Source organism: Panicum virgatum, chromosome 6K, assembly GCF_016808335.1.
Source record: "Panicum virgatum strain AP13 chromosome 6K, P.virgatum_v5, whole genome shotgun sequence".
NCBI classification, from domain to species: Eukaryota; Viridiplantae; Streptophyta; class Magnoliopsida; order Poales; family Poaceae; genus Panicum; species Panicum virgatum.
The window spans coordinates 10780011-10793962 of NC_053141.1; the positions used below are offsets into that span (position 1 = coordinate 10780011).

The following is a 13952-nucleotide window of genomic DNA, read 5'->3' on the forward strand; positions in this document are numbered from 1 at the left end:
TCATCCCCTTTGGCTTGCAGCAAAAAAGAGAATTGAGTTTGCTCCATAAGAGAAGTATTCTTCCTGTCAACAAACCCTCAAATATTGTTCGGCCTAATAAAATAAACGTACTCAACAAATCTTTTTTATAGCATGAACCGCTCAACATAATTCCAACAAAATATCAAATTTTGTGAAGAATTCGAAAGTGCTACTAAATTGACCATGTGTCCTCAAGGCATTAACAATCCATTGCTAGAAAGAAAGACACCATACATATTTGATGGCCGTGACAGTCCATCATTCATCATCTTGAGAGCCGTGGGAAACATTCATCACGGTTAAAGTAGCGGTAATAATTGCCTCTAAAAGCCGGGTGTACCACTCTACGGTTCAGAGGGAACAGGAGAGGGCTGACTTTCACGGTAACAATTTCATCCTTGAGTTCATGGTCATCAATTGAGTCATGAGGGAGCCTTACTTTCTTGATCTTGGCACACTTGGCGAGCAGAGTACCCTGCAAGCTGACCTTGTTGCAGCGGCGTATGTCAAGGGACTCCAGTTGGGGACAGTTATCCAAGATGGTCTCCAGGCCCATGCACGTGAGACGATTGCTGAACAGCTGCAGGGAGCGTAACCGGTGCATGGAAGCAATTCCGGGCACATCGTTGTCCACAAGACCATGTTTGCTCAGTCTGAAGTGCTTGAGCTGTGTGCACGCATCACCGACAACCTTGTAAACCCCAGAACCGCCGACATTGTCACACAGAGAAAGCTCAAGCTCCTCAAGCAGAGGGAGCTCCTTCACTGCCTCTGTAAATCCTTCGTCTGTCACATCATCGCAACAAATGAGGCGAAGGCTCTTCAAATTGGGGGCCCTGCAAGAATAACACCAGCAGGGTGTTAACAATAATCCACAATTCGTTCGGTGGCTTCAAAGTAACCATACTGTATGCTTTGAAGTTATCCATACTTTAAAGTTACCTTATTATCTTTATATTTTGTTTTGAAATCCTAACACTAGAATTTCCGGGAACCACAAGATGATGTACATATCCAAACATGAGCTCAAAGCAATGGCAATTTTATTAGCATGCAGATAGAGGTGTCTAGTTTTGTACTAGTATGCATCATCCAGAGGCGCTGGAGCATTTTGTTGTCCTGTTAGGAGTTGACACCACCCAAAAAGGTCTAGCCTTGATGAAAGCCGAAGTCAATCAAATTATCTGATCTTCTTCAATGAAAGCAACCAAAAGTATGGTGATTTTGCGACAAAACAAAAACATGCTGGTTATCAACTTAATTAGAATCTACACAGCCAAAAACTACGGTCTTGCAACAATTTTGCGGCTTGGCATGGCAACAATTTTGCATCTACACACAACTGAAAGCACGAGTAGTTGCTATAAAATTTTCCAAACAGTTTTTGCTCTAAGATAGTACATTATTAATAACCTGACAGTTAGAGATTGATCATATCATTCAGAGGGGCAGGTGACAGGATCAAATAATAAGTTGCATTGCCAATGATCTCACATCTCGCTGAGGTAGATGAGGAAGCCGTCATCGGCGGCGTACTGCACGCAGAAGGCCTCGCACCGCCGCGCGCCGCGCCGCACGGCCTCGCAGGCGGCGCCGCAGCGGTTGAGCCTGCGCGCGATCCCGGCGCTGCCGCCGCCGCCGCGCATGACGACGCGCCGCCACAGCGTGGGCTCGTCCCGCGCGGCGCGGCGCCAGCTCCGGCACACGCGGTCACCGGACATCAGGATGTCGGCGTGGTCCACCCGTCCGAGGATGGCCAGCAGCAGGTCCGTCCCCAGGCCGTCGGCCCAGTCCCTGGCCTCCCCCTCCGCCGCCGCCGCCGCTGCCAATGGCGCCGCCGCCGCCGCCTCCCTGCGGCGGCGGCGCGCGCGGCGGCTCCGCTCGCGGCCGCTGATACAGCGGGATGGCATGGCTGTTGGTTGGGGTCTGTTGGACGTGCTGGATTTTCGGCAGGAAGGAGAGGTCTTCTTAAGGGCGGCAGGAGGCGGCTCGTTGAGTTGTTTGGATATGAATTGGAAGCTTTTCTCAAACGGTTTTAGTTTAAATCGTTATTGGAGATAACACAAGATTACACAAGTTTACTAATTCAAGTCTCGCTCCCTTGCCAACAGATAGATGGCCATCAAGCTTGGGCGGAGCATGATTGTGTACATTGTGAGCAGAAATATCAGTACAAAATGATTGCCAGAAAACCATAGAAAAAAAAGCATGGGCGCTATGTAATAAATGACTTGTGACATTCCGGCAGTGTTAACTCATCACCAACAGTTCGTCTCTCAAACCGGCGGTGATATGGCCATCGACGCATTATTTGTCTTCAATTCAAAACATTACATTCACTAATGATTTACAAAGTATTCGTAAGTGTTTTTCAAGACTAGTCTACTTGTAACATTTTTAAAGACCATATTCAACATTTGTTATATGGATAGGGTATTACGCTTGCTTCACGGTTCTTCCAAAATGCTATTTACTAAATTAGAGAACACACATCCATATATATCGACTCATCCACATCTTTGCACTATCCCTGCTGGCTCAAAATAAAATAGAGCCACCACAAACACTCAAGGGATTATTCATGCAGCTGGTAGACTCGGATAATTTTCCCAGTCTTTCAAATTTGAATTTCAACTTGTATTTAGAAGTTTATAACTTTTGCATATGGATCGGATGGAGACAAACTTTATACAAAAAATGTACATATGATTCAATAAGATGTGTAACTTTATTGTTGATTTTTTCTCTTTGATTTGAAGCAATCTAGATGCCCAAATAATATAACAAAGCTTTAGATATAGTAGAAGTCAAAAGGGCTACAACCCCCTACTAAAACAGGAACAAGTAAAGGTGGGAGGATAAGGAGAGATCGCACAAGGAGGGAGGTCGTGGATTTGAGGGTTGAATACCATGCGCGCACATTTTTTTTTCAGTTAAAAACGAACAACTGGGTAGCTTGAAGGTGTCCCTCTAGACATAATTTTTTTCCTTTTTTGCATTTTCGTTTGAGATGTTCCCCAGTAGTTATTATTACAAAATTAATCATAATCCAAATTACTTTAGTATGCACCCATTCAACTTTACTCGAACAGGATAGCTCCACACCTTTTCCTCACTAGCAGCAATGTAACTAATCATAATGTAAAAACAAATATGAAAAACAACTAACTAAGCAGATCGATTGCTATGTGCCACTATTATAGAGAACTCTGTTTGATGAACTCGTCCTCGCTGACCGGCATCTTGAAAGCGGGGGATAAGATCTATCATAATCATTGTGGATGATGTAATAACCTTGATTAGGCCACCATTATGGGTCAGTGTACCGTGCATTTGTCCTAACAGGGCTTCTCGTGCCGGGGCTTTCAACCTTGAGATCATAGTCATCAGTTGGGTACGCGGGAAGCTTTATCGTCTTAATCCTTGAACACTTTTCAAGCAGAGTCTCATTCATGTCAATGTTGAGGCATTGGCGTATGTCCAGGCATTCTAGATGTGGACAATTGTCCAATATTGTTTCTAGACCCTTGTTGCTGAGATGATTTCCGAAAAGCTGCAAGGAGCATAGGCCACGCATGTTTGCGATCCCTAGGGCATCCTTGTCCATGTTTTGTAGGCGGTGATGACTGAAACAGGGTCTGCTCAGTCTGAAGCGCTTCAGCTGTGGGCATACCTCACCAACTTCATACACCCCATCAGCGCCTACATTGCCACATAGCGAGAGCTCGAGCTCTTCAAGCAGTGGGAGCGCCTTCACGGCCTCTGTAAACCCTATATCTGTGACATCATTGCAGGAAATGAGGCGAAGGCTCCTCAAACGGGGAGATCTGCAAAAATTGCGCAAGGGACTCAACATGAAGCAATTCAGTGGTGTCAAGAATAAAAAAAAAGGTTAAAAGCAGTTCAACACTAGACACTAGTAAACTTATTCACAGAAACAGGTGCATAGTACTATGAATATTGTTTGAGAACATGAACTGGAAGAGAAATGAAAGCAGCAGTTTGATCAATGGTTCGTTCATGACAGATGTGTACTTGGCCATGTTTGGTAGTAATAAGTATTCATGTTATCTTTATCATTCAGGCAGATGAGCAAATTTTGAGTTTGCGTTGGTCATCACAACATGCAGGCTGCTGCTATATACTGAATTTAAAGGCACTTAGAACCTAGGAAAGTTTGAGATTTTACCGAATATAGAGATGTCTAGTTATGTATCCATCATCCCGATCCTCAAGATCTAACATCTTACCGTCCTGTTGAATGTTACTGCAAACACCATACCATAGTACTACCATACAAGAACATTTACAATCTCTAGGGTTATCATGTAAAAGTGGACTCTGCAAAGAACATTAACATGTAAAAGTGGACTCTGCAAAGTTATGGGCATAGTCAAAATGTTAAATACCCAATTAGAGTATAGATTATGGCTTCTTTAATTAGTATTAGTATACACAGGTAATCTTTCCAATTTTCCGCATTTGTTTTTTGCATGCAGGTAATAATCATTAACCAAAAGGATGTAGCATCGAGCACCAGATTATATTACACGTCTAAATGTCTAATCAAACACTATGTGCCCTCAAAACAGAGCACCTAAAAATAAGGTTCAACTAGAACAAACAGCCTTACTGCTCACTGAGGTAGATGAGGAAGCCGTCGTCCCCGGCGTACTCCCCGCAGAAGGCCTCGCACTGCCCCGCGCTGCGCCGGACGGCCTCGCAGGCCAGGCCGCCGCGGTTGAGCCTGCGCGCGATCCCCTCGTGCCCGCGCATGGTGATGCAGCGCCACAGCGAGGGCTCCTCCCGCGACGCGCGGCGCCAGGAGCGGCACACGCGGTCGGCGGCCGTCAGGACGTCGATGTGGTCCAGCCGTTGGAGGATCACCAGGATTACGTCCGCCGTCAGGGGCCGTCCGCCCAGTCCCTCGCCGCCGCCCTGCGCTGGCGGCGCGCGCGGCGGCGGTGCCTGAGGCCGCCGCTGACACGGTGCGAGGGCATGCCTGGCGTGGGGGCACCGGAGAGAAAGGGCGTGGTTACATCATGCATGCGCCGAGTCCGGATTTTTAAGGATTGGATTGATTTATTTCTCATCGTATAAGGATTGGATTGATTTATGTCTCATCGTATTGTAGTCCACCCCATATATTTTGTTAATATTGCAGTCAAACGAAGATAGTGCCAAATCTATATCTATACTTATACCTATTTCTAAATTTAAAGCTAGTAAAATTTCCATTTAAATTTTTGGTTTGGTCCGTTTGGTTTGATCCGTCTGGTATTATTGGCGGGTGGGCCTTAGTATATCATGTATACAAGTCAGACCAACGCATGCAACTCCCTCCGTCCACGACTCAACCACGTAGATCCTTACGAATTAACGCACGAGCACCAATACGTATCTGATATTTATACTAATATAACTTTGTTTGTAGCAATACACCTAATAATAAATATATGATGAATATGAATGCGTATAATCTCTAGTTCTTGGAAAGAATGTGTATAATCTCTTATTACCAAGGTCTAAATCTCCAGCTATAGCTGCCGTTTTAGTTGTTTGAGATCGGTGGCAGATGCAAAATAGGATATTGAAGGGTGGCTGGTCTCTTTTTAATCCACTATCTCTCCATTTGTCTTCTTTCCTCCGGCTCTTCTTCTCCATCACCCTCCTTATATTTCCATTGATGCATCAGCTGTAGGCCCTCACGCCGTATTTCCATTGATGCACCAGTTGAAGAGAGCTGGAGCCGCACCTGTTTGAGATATGATACATCTATTTATGCATATTTGCAATTTAGCCGCTACAGCATGCTATAGCTTAGTCCTATTTAGTTCCACAAAACCCCCGTAGTCAAAGATTTAATGTACCGCAGTTCAATATTTGATTCGCCATATACAAATAGTGTCAGCAATAAATAAACAGTATTTTGTACTGGACAAAATTGTCAAATGCGCAGCAACTTGACAGTTATTTAGAATCTTTTCTTTTCCAACAATCGCACTTTTATGATTATATTTTGAATTTTCAGAATATTGTAGTGAATTTATTTTAGTTTCACCTTCAATAAAAAGTGATCGGTTTCTGTAAAATTATTATTCAATGTCATCAAAGTTCTAAGTTTCTTCAAAGACATCAAGCAACTGGATTAGGAACTTGTAATTGTTGGTGGACCAAATTAGTTCCAGGGCACATTGTCGTTTACCACTAATTGATCCCCGGTGCATAACATATTCCACGTAGAGTACATGTGTATTTTAATATATGGATATACTTTGGCCAAGTTTTTGTATGCAATTTGTGAATCCTTGAGTGCATTGCAAACCACTGCCTCCACTGCCTTACACATATGCTTAGCTTATATGATTCATAAGCAAAAGTTTGGTTTTTTTATCGAATACACGCAGGAGAGAGCTGTGCATCTTTGTATTAACAAGATGAATAGAATTTTTCATACAATGTGGATCTAACTCGCCACACAACCACTCACACAAGCGCTTATATTACACACCTGAGACAACCGAATAGAACAAGCGCCGAGGCGTAATTTACGTAACAAACAAACAACCTAACTTGGTGAAGTGTGAGAGGGTGAGCAGATCCAAGAAACATGTAACTAACACTACTACAAAGTACGCCTCCCGGTTATTGAACAGACTAAGTGAGAGGAGTTGTGGGCTTAAAGTGTACAAGTAAACTAGACTCAGGTTGGGCCTGGAAGCCGCGCACCAGCCCAGAAGGGGGCTGTTTATTATCTTTTATTGTGGAGAGGCACACAATGAGACAACTCTGAACTGAATCTCTCTGTCCATCTTTCTTCCCAACGGCTCCTGCTCTCTCGTCCTAGTCCCCAATTCCCTTCCTATCCTACTCCAAATTAGTAAGATGCAAAGTATCATCTGTGTCGATGTCAACATTGTCTTTTACAGTTTTGAATTAGTATTGGTTTGTTCAGCCTGGCGCCTCACAATTCTATTTCCTATCTTTTAAACAACAAACTGATGACCAACTCTCCCATGTTTTAAATGACTATCTCAGATCAATATGAAACATGATATTGTTATATCACGATGTACCTTTGTACACCAAATTTCTATCATTCTTAGAGTATCACTACCAGAAAACAGAAGATTCCTGACGGCCAAAAACCGTCAGGAATTATAGGATTACCGACAGGAATGAAATTCCTGACGGCCAACCGTCGGGAATCTACCGACAAGACTCCATTGTCAGGAAAGACCACCCTTTCCTAACGGTTGGCCAACAGGAAAGTTTTCCTGACGGGAGTTCTTGATGGTCTACGGGAGGGAGAGTGTTGCAATTTTCAGTTACCTCTCATAGGCAAGTAAAAGGTCAATCTTTTTCTATTCAGAATCATAGGAGAAAAGCCTTCAGAACTGTGGCTTTGAAATCAATCTGTACAGATAAAAGCCACACAAAGAAATATTTGAAGAAAAATCAAGAAACATTAATCTGTAAGATAGGGTGAGAATCGTACCACATCGGGCATGAGGATGAAGGGCATAGCAATGGCGCTGGACGCCCCAAACAGCGGCAGCGGCGCGGCCGCGGCCCCCAGCTAGCAGAAGCACAGCGCCCCGGGCGAGCGGCGGCGGCCACGACCGCTCCAGCCATCAGAGCTACCGGAGGCACGGCGCCACGAGGGGAGCGGCGGCCCAGGGTCCCTGGCCACCGGAGACAGGGCGAGTGGCGGCGGCCACGAACCCGCGGCCACCAGGACCACCAAGGGCACACCCCCCTGGGGCAAGAGGCGGCGAGGAAGGCACGATCCCTGATTGGATCCGGCCATGGGTACCTCGGATCCGGCGAGGAGAAGGGCGGATCTGGCCGCGGTTGCCAGCGGCGGTGAAGGGGCGACGAGGTTTGTGGCCGGGAGGAGGTGGGAGGCGGGGGAAGAGAGAGGTGGGAGGGCGAGCGAGGGGCGAGCTGAGCCGAGCAGGCCGCCGCTGCTACCCGAACCATCGCCGCCGCCAGCGGCGGCCTAGGGGCGGAGGCGGGCGGGCGAGCGAGATGCGGCCGCAGGCGGTGTGTGCGAGTAGACGCTAAGGATAGGATTTGGATGAAGGGAGTGGCTCCTGTCGGTTGTTCTAGCCTAGACGCTCGGTAGCGGGCTCGGCCTATTGGGCTCCCGTCGGTCTAGGTTTACCGTCAGGAGCCTTTCAGTTTCCAGTAGTGTATAGAAACGAAATAAAGGTGCTAATAAGATGATTAAAATTCAAATTCTCCCTTCTCTACTATTAGTGGAATAATGTCATCGTCACTCTAGTCCTCCTGATGTTGACAGATCAGGACATATCTCATTTTTTTGTCTCCTTTCATATTTGAGAATCATACATAAAGTACAAATAAGGAGTGCAAAGCAACTGTTTTGCAGAATTGTTCTGAAAATGACACTGGCAGCAAAGGGACCAGCAGGTGCATGCATCTAATACCAAAACCAACTAATTCAACTCAATGTTGAAGTAAGGTAAATACGAATAGGCGATAAAAGTATACTGGATGTCATAACATTTTATACCATATATGAAATTAGCATTATGTGTCAATTAAGCCAGTTGGATAATATACCAACAATTTGTACCAGGTTAAATTTACAACCCTAAAGGGCAAGCCCAAAAGGTTTCATCTTATTATTCAGATCTAGAGCAGGAGCCGTCCTAAGATGCCCAACAAATTCATGTTTGGCAAAGTTTTAGCTGCAATATAATGCCTCCAAGGGTTTCATTATTTCAGCTTAAGTCCGGTGACTGTCTACCATATGAACCATCCAGAAAAAATCTACAGAAGGTAAGTCACATTTTCTTTTACTGAGACCAAACATTTCCACTTGTAGGTGAAGATGAGCCCCACAAGATCACTAACATCCATCGTCCATCAATTTCTCGATCTCTATCATACAACCATCCCATGTGTAAGTGCAGCCAATAATAGGCGTGCCAATAGGAGGTAGGAGGAGCTTCAGATAAAAGTTGGGAACCTATCTGTCCATATGCATGCAGCATTCAGTGGCCCCTGGACAGTGACTCTTTTGTGATTTCCAGACCGTTGATTTCCGATCGGACAGACACGGTTGTGGACATGTGGGCAGTGGCACGTGAGAGGCCATGTGAAGCTGCTCCCCTAGGGTTAACGTCGTTCATGCGACTATGCCGGCGGTCAGTTTCGATTGCTCGTCATCGTCAAGCTTGTGCAGATAAGATTTTAGAGCACTCGCTGTCTTGTTGAAAGCTGGGAAATACATGTATGTGATTGTGCAACTCGTGACAGTAGTGCATTCTGAGCTAGTGGTGTCTCCCTTTCAAGTGGCATATTGGCACATATATGGTATATTGGGAGCTTGTTTTTTTTTTTTGCCTTTGAGGAAATAGTGGGTGCTTGTTTAGTTATGTTGTCTTTTCCACTGCCAAGTGCCAATACAATCCATTATTTGTTAGTGTGTCATGACCAAAGGATAAATCCGTTTTTGCTAGCTATATATAGCTATATTATATATAAACCAATTGAGAAATCTTGTCGCAAAAGAAGCTTCGCTCTAATAAGTACTTTAAATTCAGCATTTGTGCCATTTTCACCGATAAAGAAAAGAAAAGGAAAGCCTGGCAGTGCTCTACCGTTCATAAAGCAGAAGAGTCACTTTCACTATCTTTTGTGCAACTGTGATGTCCAATGCCACTTGTTACCACTGGTTCGCCATATCCTTCTGGCTGGTCCGCGAAGATCTGAATTCTCGAGCGGCTTCAAGTGAACTAAACTGACCTGATCGATAGAGAATGACTCTCGAGAATGGATACATATATGTTCACCTAATTATCCGTTCGTCCAAATTATAGAAGAATGGATATATTAGTATGCTGCAGTTAACAAACTTCCACCAATATGAAAAAGATTGGGCATCTTCACTTTGGGTATAACTCTCCAACTTGTTGCTTGTTGTCGGCTAAAAGACCAGAAAACAGTTTTGTTCATTTTGTATGTTTTCTACTACAAGAAAAGAATGGTGTCTTCGCTTTGGGCGCAATGGGTCGATTTTTGTCGGTTTATTTGCACATGGAAATGTTGTGGGAAATCCCTTGTGGAGGGATGGTCTGCCGACAGTCTTATTCATGTGTCTTTGAATGATGTTTTATATACACGACTCGATCGTTACAAAGTCTTATATGAAACTTTATCGATATCGTTTATGAGTTTGTGTGAGCATATATATTAGAAATACGACCAATAAAAAAAGTTTTCAAGAATTTATCAATTTTATGCAGGTGCACATTCATATATACTCGGATACATTCCCCTAATTTGTAAAAGGGAGAGAGAGTAGCTGAGGAACCACTTAATGATAATATTGTTGAGTTGACAGTTAGGATGTAACAATTCAATTTGCAAAACAGATGCAAGAAGAAGAATCAAAATGGAAGGAGTAGCTGAGGATTAGTGTTCCCTTTCATTTGACTTACTCTGATCCGGTTACCGCCATTTTGAAACCACTTAATGATCTTTTTTTTATTTCAACCATTAGCTTGTATTGAACTAGCAAGTTGCATGGTTGACTTGCGCGCACCCTATTTATACCCTCATACCAGTTCATGAGGTGATCCATTTCCCAGTGCCCTGGTGGCCTTCAAACCCCCCCCCCCCCTCTCTCTCTCTCTCTCTCTCTCTCTCTCTCTCTCTCTCTCTCTCTCTCTCTCAAGCTGACAGCAGATAGGTAGGTAGAAGATGAGCTCGATCAGCATGATGGAGGCCAGAATGCCTCCGGGGTTCAGGTTCCACCCGAGGGACGACGAGCTCGTCCTCGACTACCTCCTCCACAAGCTCTCCGGCCATGCCCACGGCGGCGCTGCCATGGTCGATGTCGACCTCAACAAGTGCGAGCCATGGGACCTTCCAGGTCTGTACATATTCTACCTTCAGTAATCTGAACTCCTCTTCATTCACTAATCTGCAGCTCGTATTCTCAATTCCTTCTCTCCAAAAATAAAAGTTAGAGATAGAGAGAAAAAAAAAAGCAGAGCTCATATGTATGAAGTCTAGTTCTGGAGCAGGGAAAACTTGCAGAAATAAAAAAAAAAGCAAAAAGATTGGCTTCGCCCGGACTCGAACCGGAGACCTTCAGTGTGTTAGACTGACGTGATAACCAACTACACCACGAAACCTTGGTGCTCTGGAAAGCAATTCGTCGGTTAATAATCACTTTTTTATCTCCTTAATCAGAAGCCGCGTGCGTAGGCGGGAAGGAGTGGTACTTCTTCAACCTGCGCGACCGCAAGTACGCGACGGGGCAGCGCACCAACCGCGCCACCGCGTCGGGCTACTGGAAGGCCACCGGCAAGGACCGCGCCGTCGTCGCCGGCGGCGAAGGGGAGGGGGAGGGCGCCGCGGTGGTGGGGATGCGCAAGACGCTGGTGTTCTACCGCGGGCGAGCCCCCAAGGGGAGCAAGACGGAGTGGGTCATGCACGAGTTCCGCCTCGAGCCGCCGCCGCCGTCTCAAGAACGCCGGCCCCCGGCTGCGGCGAGGCACCACCGTCTCAAGGTAACTTCAGCTCCTTTCCTAGCTCATGTTGAAGTCGATTAATGCCGTGGTATGACTGGTAGTACGATTTTTACTGTTTGAGGAATTTTACAGTCCTTTGAAGGTATGGAAAATTTGTCTCCTAAATTGAGATTGTTGAGCTCTTCTCTTTGGTTTCTAACCAATTAAGTAGGAAGGTCTCTTTCATGCTGAAGACTGAAGATGCTGCCCTGAACATTCTCGCAAGACAGACTGCATGAAAGTTGCCCCAATCATCCTTACATGGGGCCCACACATGCCCTACTCTCCCTATCCATTTAGTATTTTTAGTCAATCCATGTCAGCGTCCCTCACTAAAATGATCCAATTAATGCAAAGTTGTTAAACTGGTGCCATCAGATAAGCATAAGCTATATAGTAAAGTAAAATAGTGCACTGACCAGTCCCTTGAAAAGTATCAACTGTCTCTACACGACTAATTCTTGCCTCAAGTTGCCAATTAGGAACTACTAGGGTTTTTAATTCCTAATTCCTCAAGTAACAAGCTTCCAAAAGTCAAGTTCTTAAAGTAACTTGATGCAAATAATGTAGTTATGTCAGATCCATCAACATCACATAAGCCATATAAGTGAAGTAAATCAATGTATTGAACATTCCCTTGAGAAGGATTTGACTCTCCAGACGACAAATTCTTTACTCCAAATTGCCAGTTGAACACAGTGGTTTCTATGATTGCACTTCCTCAAGTAATTAACTTCCGAAAAATAAATTTTTAGATACAACTTATTACAGAGAGTTGTCATGTTGTATCCATCAGCATTATGTAACAGGCTACTGATAACCATTGAGAATTCAGAATGAAATATTGTAGCCCTCATCTTCAACCTACGACAAGGATTCTACTTTATCCAATGAAATTATGCTCAACTGCAATTGATACAATTTATCCATTTCATATATCCCTTAAACTCACTATTTGAACTCTAACATGTATCTGCAAAATACAGGAAGACTGGGTGCTTTGCAGGGTGTTCTACAAGAGCAGAACAACCAACCCAAAGCTACCATCTGAGGATGCCCAGGACGGCACCCCATCAACTGAGCCGGACCTGCCGGCTTCCCTGCCGCTTGCACCCCTTACTGACACCTACACTGCCTTCAGCGCCGCCTCGACGGTAACCGAGCAGGTGTCCTGCTTCTCCGGCCTGCCAGCGCTGCCGTTGAAGAGACCAGTGAGCCTTGGTGACCTTCTGGCCTTTGATACCTCTGAGAAGGTATCCATCGGGACAGTGATGCTGAGCAGCATGCCAAGCAACAGCAGTTCAGTACTGGAGCTGCCTCAAAATTGCAACTGGAACCTCGAAAATGTCCTGTCACAGCTGTGGAACCCCCTTGGAATATGACATCTGCGTTGGTGGTGGATGGGTTATGAAGTGGTAGTGATGATTAGTATTGAGTGGTTGGTAGAGTTTCTGCTGCTTAAATTTGATTAGTATAGTGTGACATACAGCAGAGTAGATTGTTCATTATTGGACTAATGGCTTGGTGTAGTATTTGTACATTGGATTGTTGCTAATGAAGGGAGCTTGTCTTTATCTCCTCCTGTTTCTATTTTCAAATATGTTTCTAATTACAGATGAAGACAAATCTATTTGTGCTGTGAATTCACCGCAAGGTATTGATTTTCTGAGTACAAACACATATTGAACCCCGTTTCCCCCAAAGAACTATAGAGCATATAATCAGTATACTCCATAGTCCATATTGTATTCTACAAAGTAAGATGCGAACATGATCAGCGCAAAGTTGGTCAAGATCACTTCCATGAACTGGGCAGCAAAAACTTCACAAGTTCAAAATTAACATAGATCCACGGTGATTAACTAGGTAAGTAGATCTCATCTATAATGTTCTCTAGTTTTCCGTAGGTACACTCTGTTTTCCTATCTGAGATTGCAGGAAGGCACTAAATATGTAGCTTCAGAGCACTCTATAACCCATCGGCTGTTCCAATCTAAGGTTATCTGATAAATCTCTGATAACCAGTAAAGACAAACATGCCATATTATCGTCTAAGAAAACTCTGGCAGTTGCTCGATTTTCGGGCAGCAAGTTCTGATGCACTCCCACGTTCCTGTCGCCTTTTTGATTCAGAAGTTCTCATAGGCAGCCAAACCTTATATGAAGCTATACATATTTCTTGGATACATGTCGTCCTTCGTCTGAAATGTCAGAAATGCAGAAAATATGCCACTTCAGGCACAAGGTCCTTCAGCATCTCTGTATACCTTGATCATCTGTTCCTAATTGAATGGTTGCTCGCTGTATTAATGATGAGATGAAGTATGATACAGAGGGTTAAACTTGGTCCAGATCACTTCGATGAATTGGGACTAACATTTT

At 44.6% G+C, this 13952-nt stretch overlaps 3 protein-coding genes, 1 non-coding gene and 1 pseudogene across 5 annotated transcripts; 1 reads left to right on the plus strand and 4 right to left on the minus strand.

Annotated features, from left to right (window-relative positions):
• Positions 1-1476: 1476 nt before the first annotated feature.
• Positions 1477-1931, minus strand: LOC120713912. Its single transcript, XM_039999873.1, has one exon. The coding sequence runs from the start codon at positions 1929-1931 to the stop codon at positions 1512-1514; it is 420 nt and encodes a 139-aa protein (XP_039855807.1). The 3' UTR covers positions 1477-1511.
• Positions 1932-3331: 1400 nt separating this feature from the next.
• Positions 3332-4064, minus strand: LOC120713226 (putative F-box/LRR-repeat protein 23). Its single transcript, XM_039999224.1, has 3 exons — positions 3955-4064; positions 3695-3848; positions 3332-3574 (listed from the first exon to the last, which is right to left on the minus strand). The coding sequence occupies exons 1-3, from the start codon at positions 4062-4064 to the stop codon at positions 3332-3334; spliced, it is 507 nt and encodes a 168-aa protein (XP_039855158.1).
• A 152-nt stretch (positions 4065-4216) lies between these two features.
• LOC120713228 lies at positions 4217-5021 on the minus strand (annotated as a pseudogene).
• Positions 5022-10634: 5613 nt separating this feature from the next.
• LOC120711713 (NAC domain-containing protein 21/22-like) lies at positions 10635-13213 on the plus strand. 2 transcript variants are annotated; one of them, XM_039997334.1, is made up of 3 exons: positions 10635-10927; positions 11251-11570; positions 12557-13213. In XM_039997334.1, the coding sequence occupies exons 1-3, from the start codon at positions 10756-10758 to the stop codon at positions 12950-12952; spliced, it is 888 nt and encodes a 295-aa protein (XP_039853268.1). In that variant the 5' UTR covers positions 10635-10755; the 3' UTR covers positions 12953-13213. The 2 variants fall into 2 exon arrangements, with proteins under 2 accessions (XP_039853268.1, XP_039853267.1); XM_039997333.1 differs by having other exon boundaries at positions 10658-10927; positions 11266-11570.
• On the minus strand, positions 11119-11192 carry TRNAV-AAC. The gene has a single exon. It is a non-coding gene; the product is annotated as a tRNA-Val (tRNA).
• Positions 13214-13952: the final 739 nt, after the last annotated feature.

Coding starts and splice junctions, on each gene's coding strand:
- LOC120711713 (XM_039997334.1), top strand. CDS start 10,756: ATGAGCTCGATCAGCATGATGGAGGCCAGAATGCCTCCGGGGTTCAGG. Junction 10,928..11,250: donor CGAGCCATGGGACCTTCCAG/GTCTGTACATAT, acceptor CTCCTTAATCAG/AAGCCGCGTGCGTAGGCGGG. Junction 11,571..12,556: donor CGAGGCACCACCGTCTCAAG/GTAACTTCAGCT, acceptor TGCAAAATACAG/GAAGACTGGGTGCTTTGCAG.
- LOC120713912 (XM_039999873.1), bottom strand. CDS start 1,931: ATGCCATCCCGCTGTATCAGCGGCCGCGAGCGGAGCCGCCGCGCGCGC.
- LOC120713226 (XM_039999224.1), bottom strand. CDS start 4,064: ATGGCCAAGTACACATCTGTCATGAACGAACCATTGATCAAACTGCTG. Junction 3,849..3,954: donor AGTACTATGCACCTGTTTCT/GTGAATAAGTTT, acceptor CAATTTTTGCAG/ATCTCCCCGTTTGAGGAGCC. Junction 3,575..3,694: donor GGGTGTATGAAGTTGGTGAG/GTATGCCCACAG, acceptor TGCTCCTTGCAG/CTTTTCGGAAATCATCTCAG.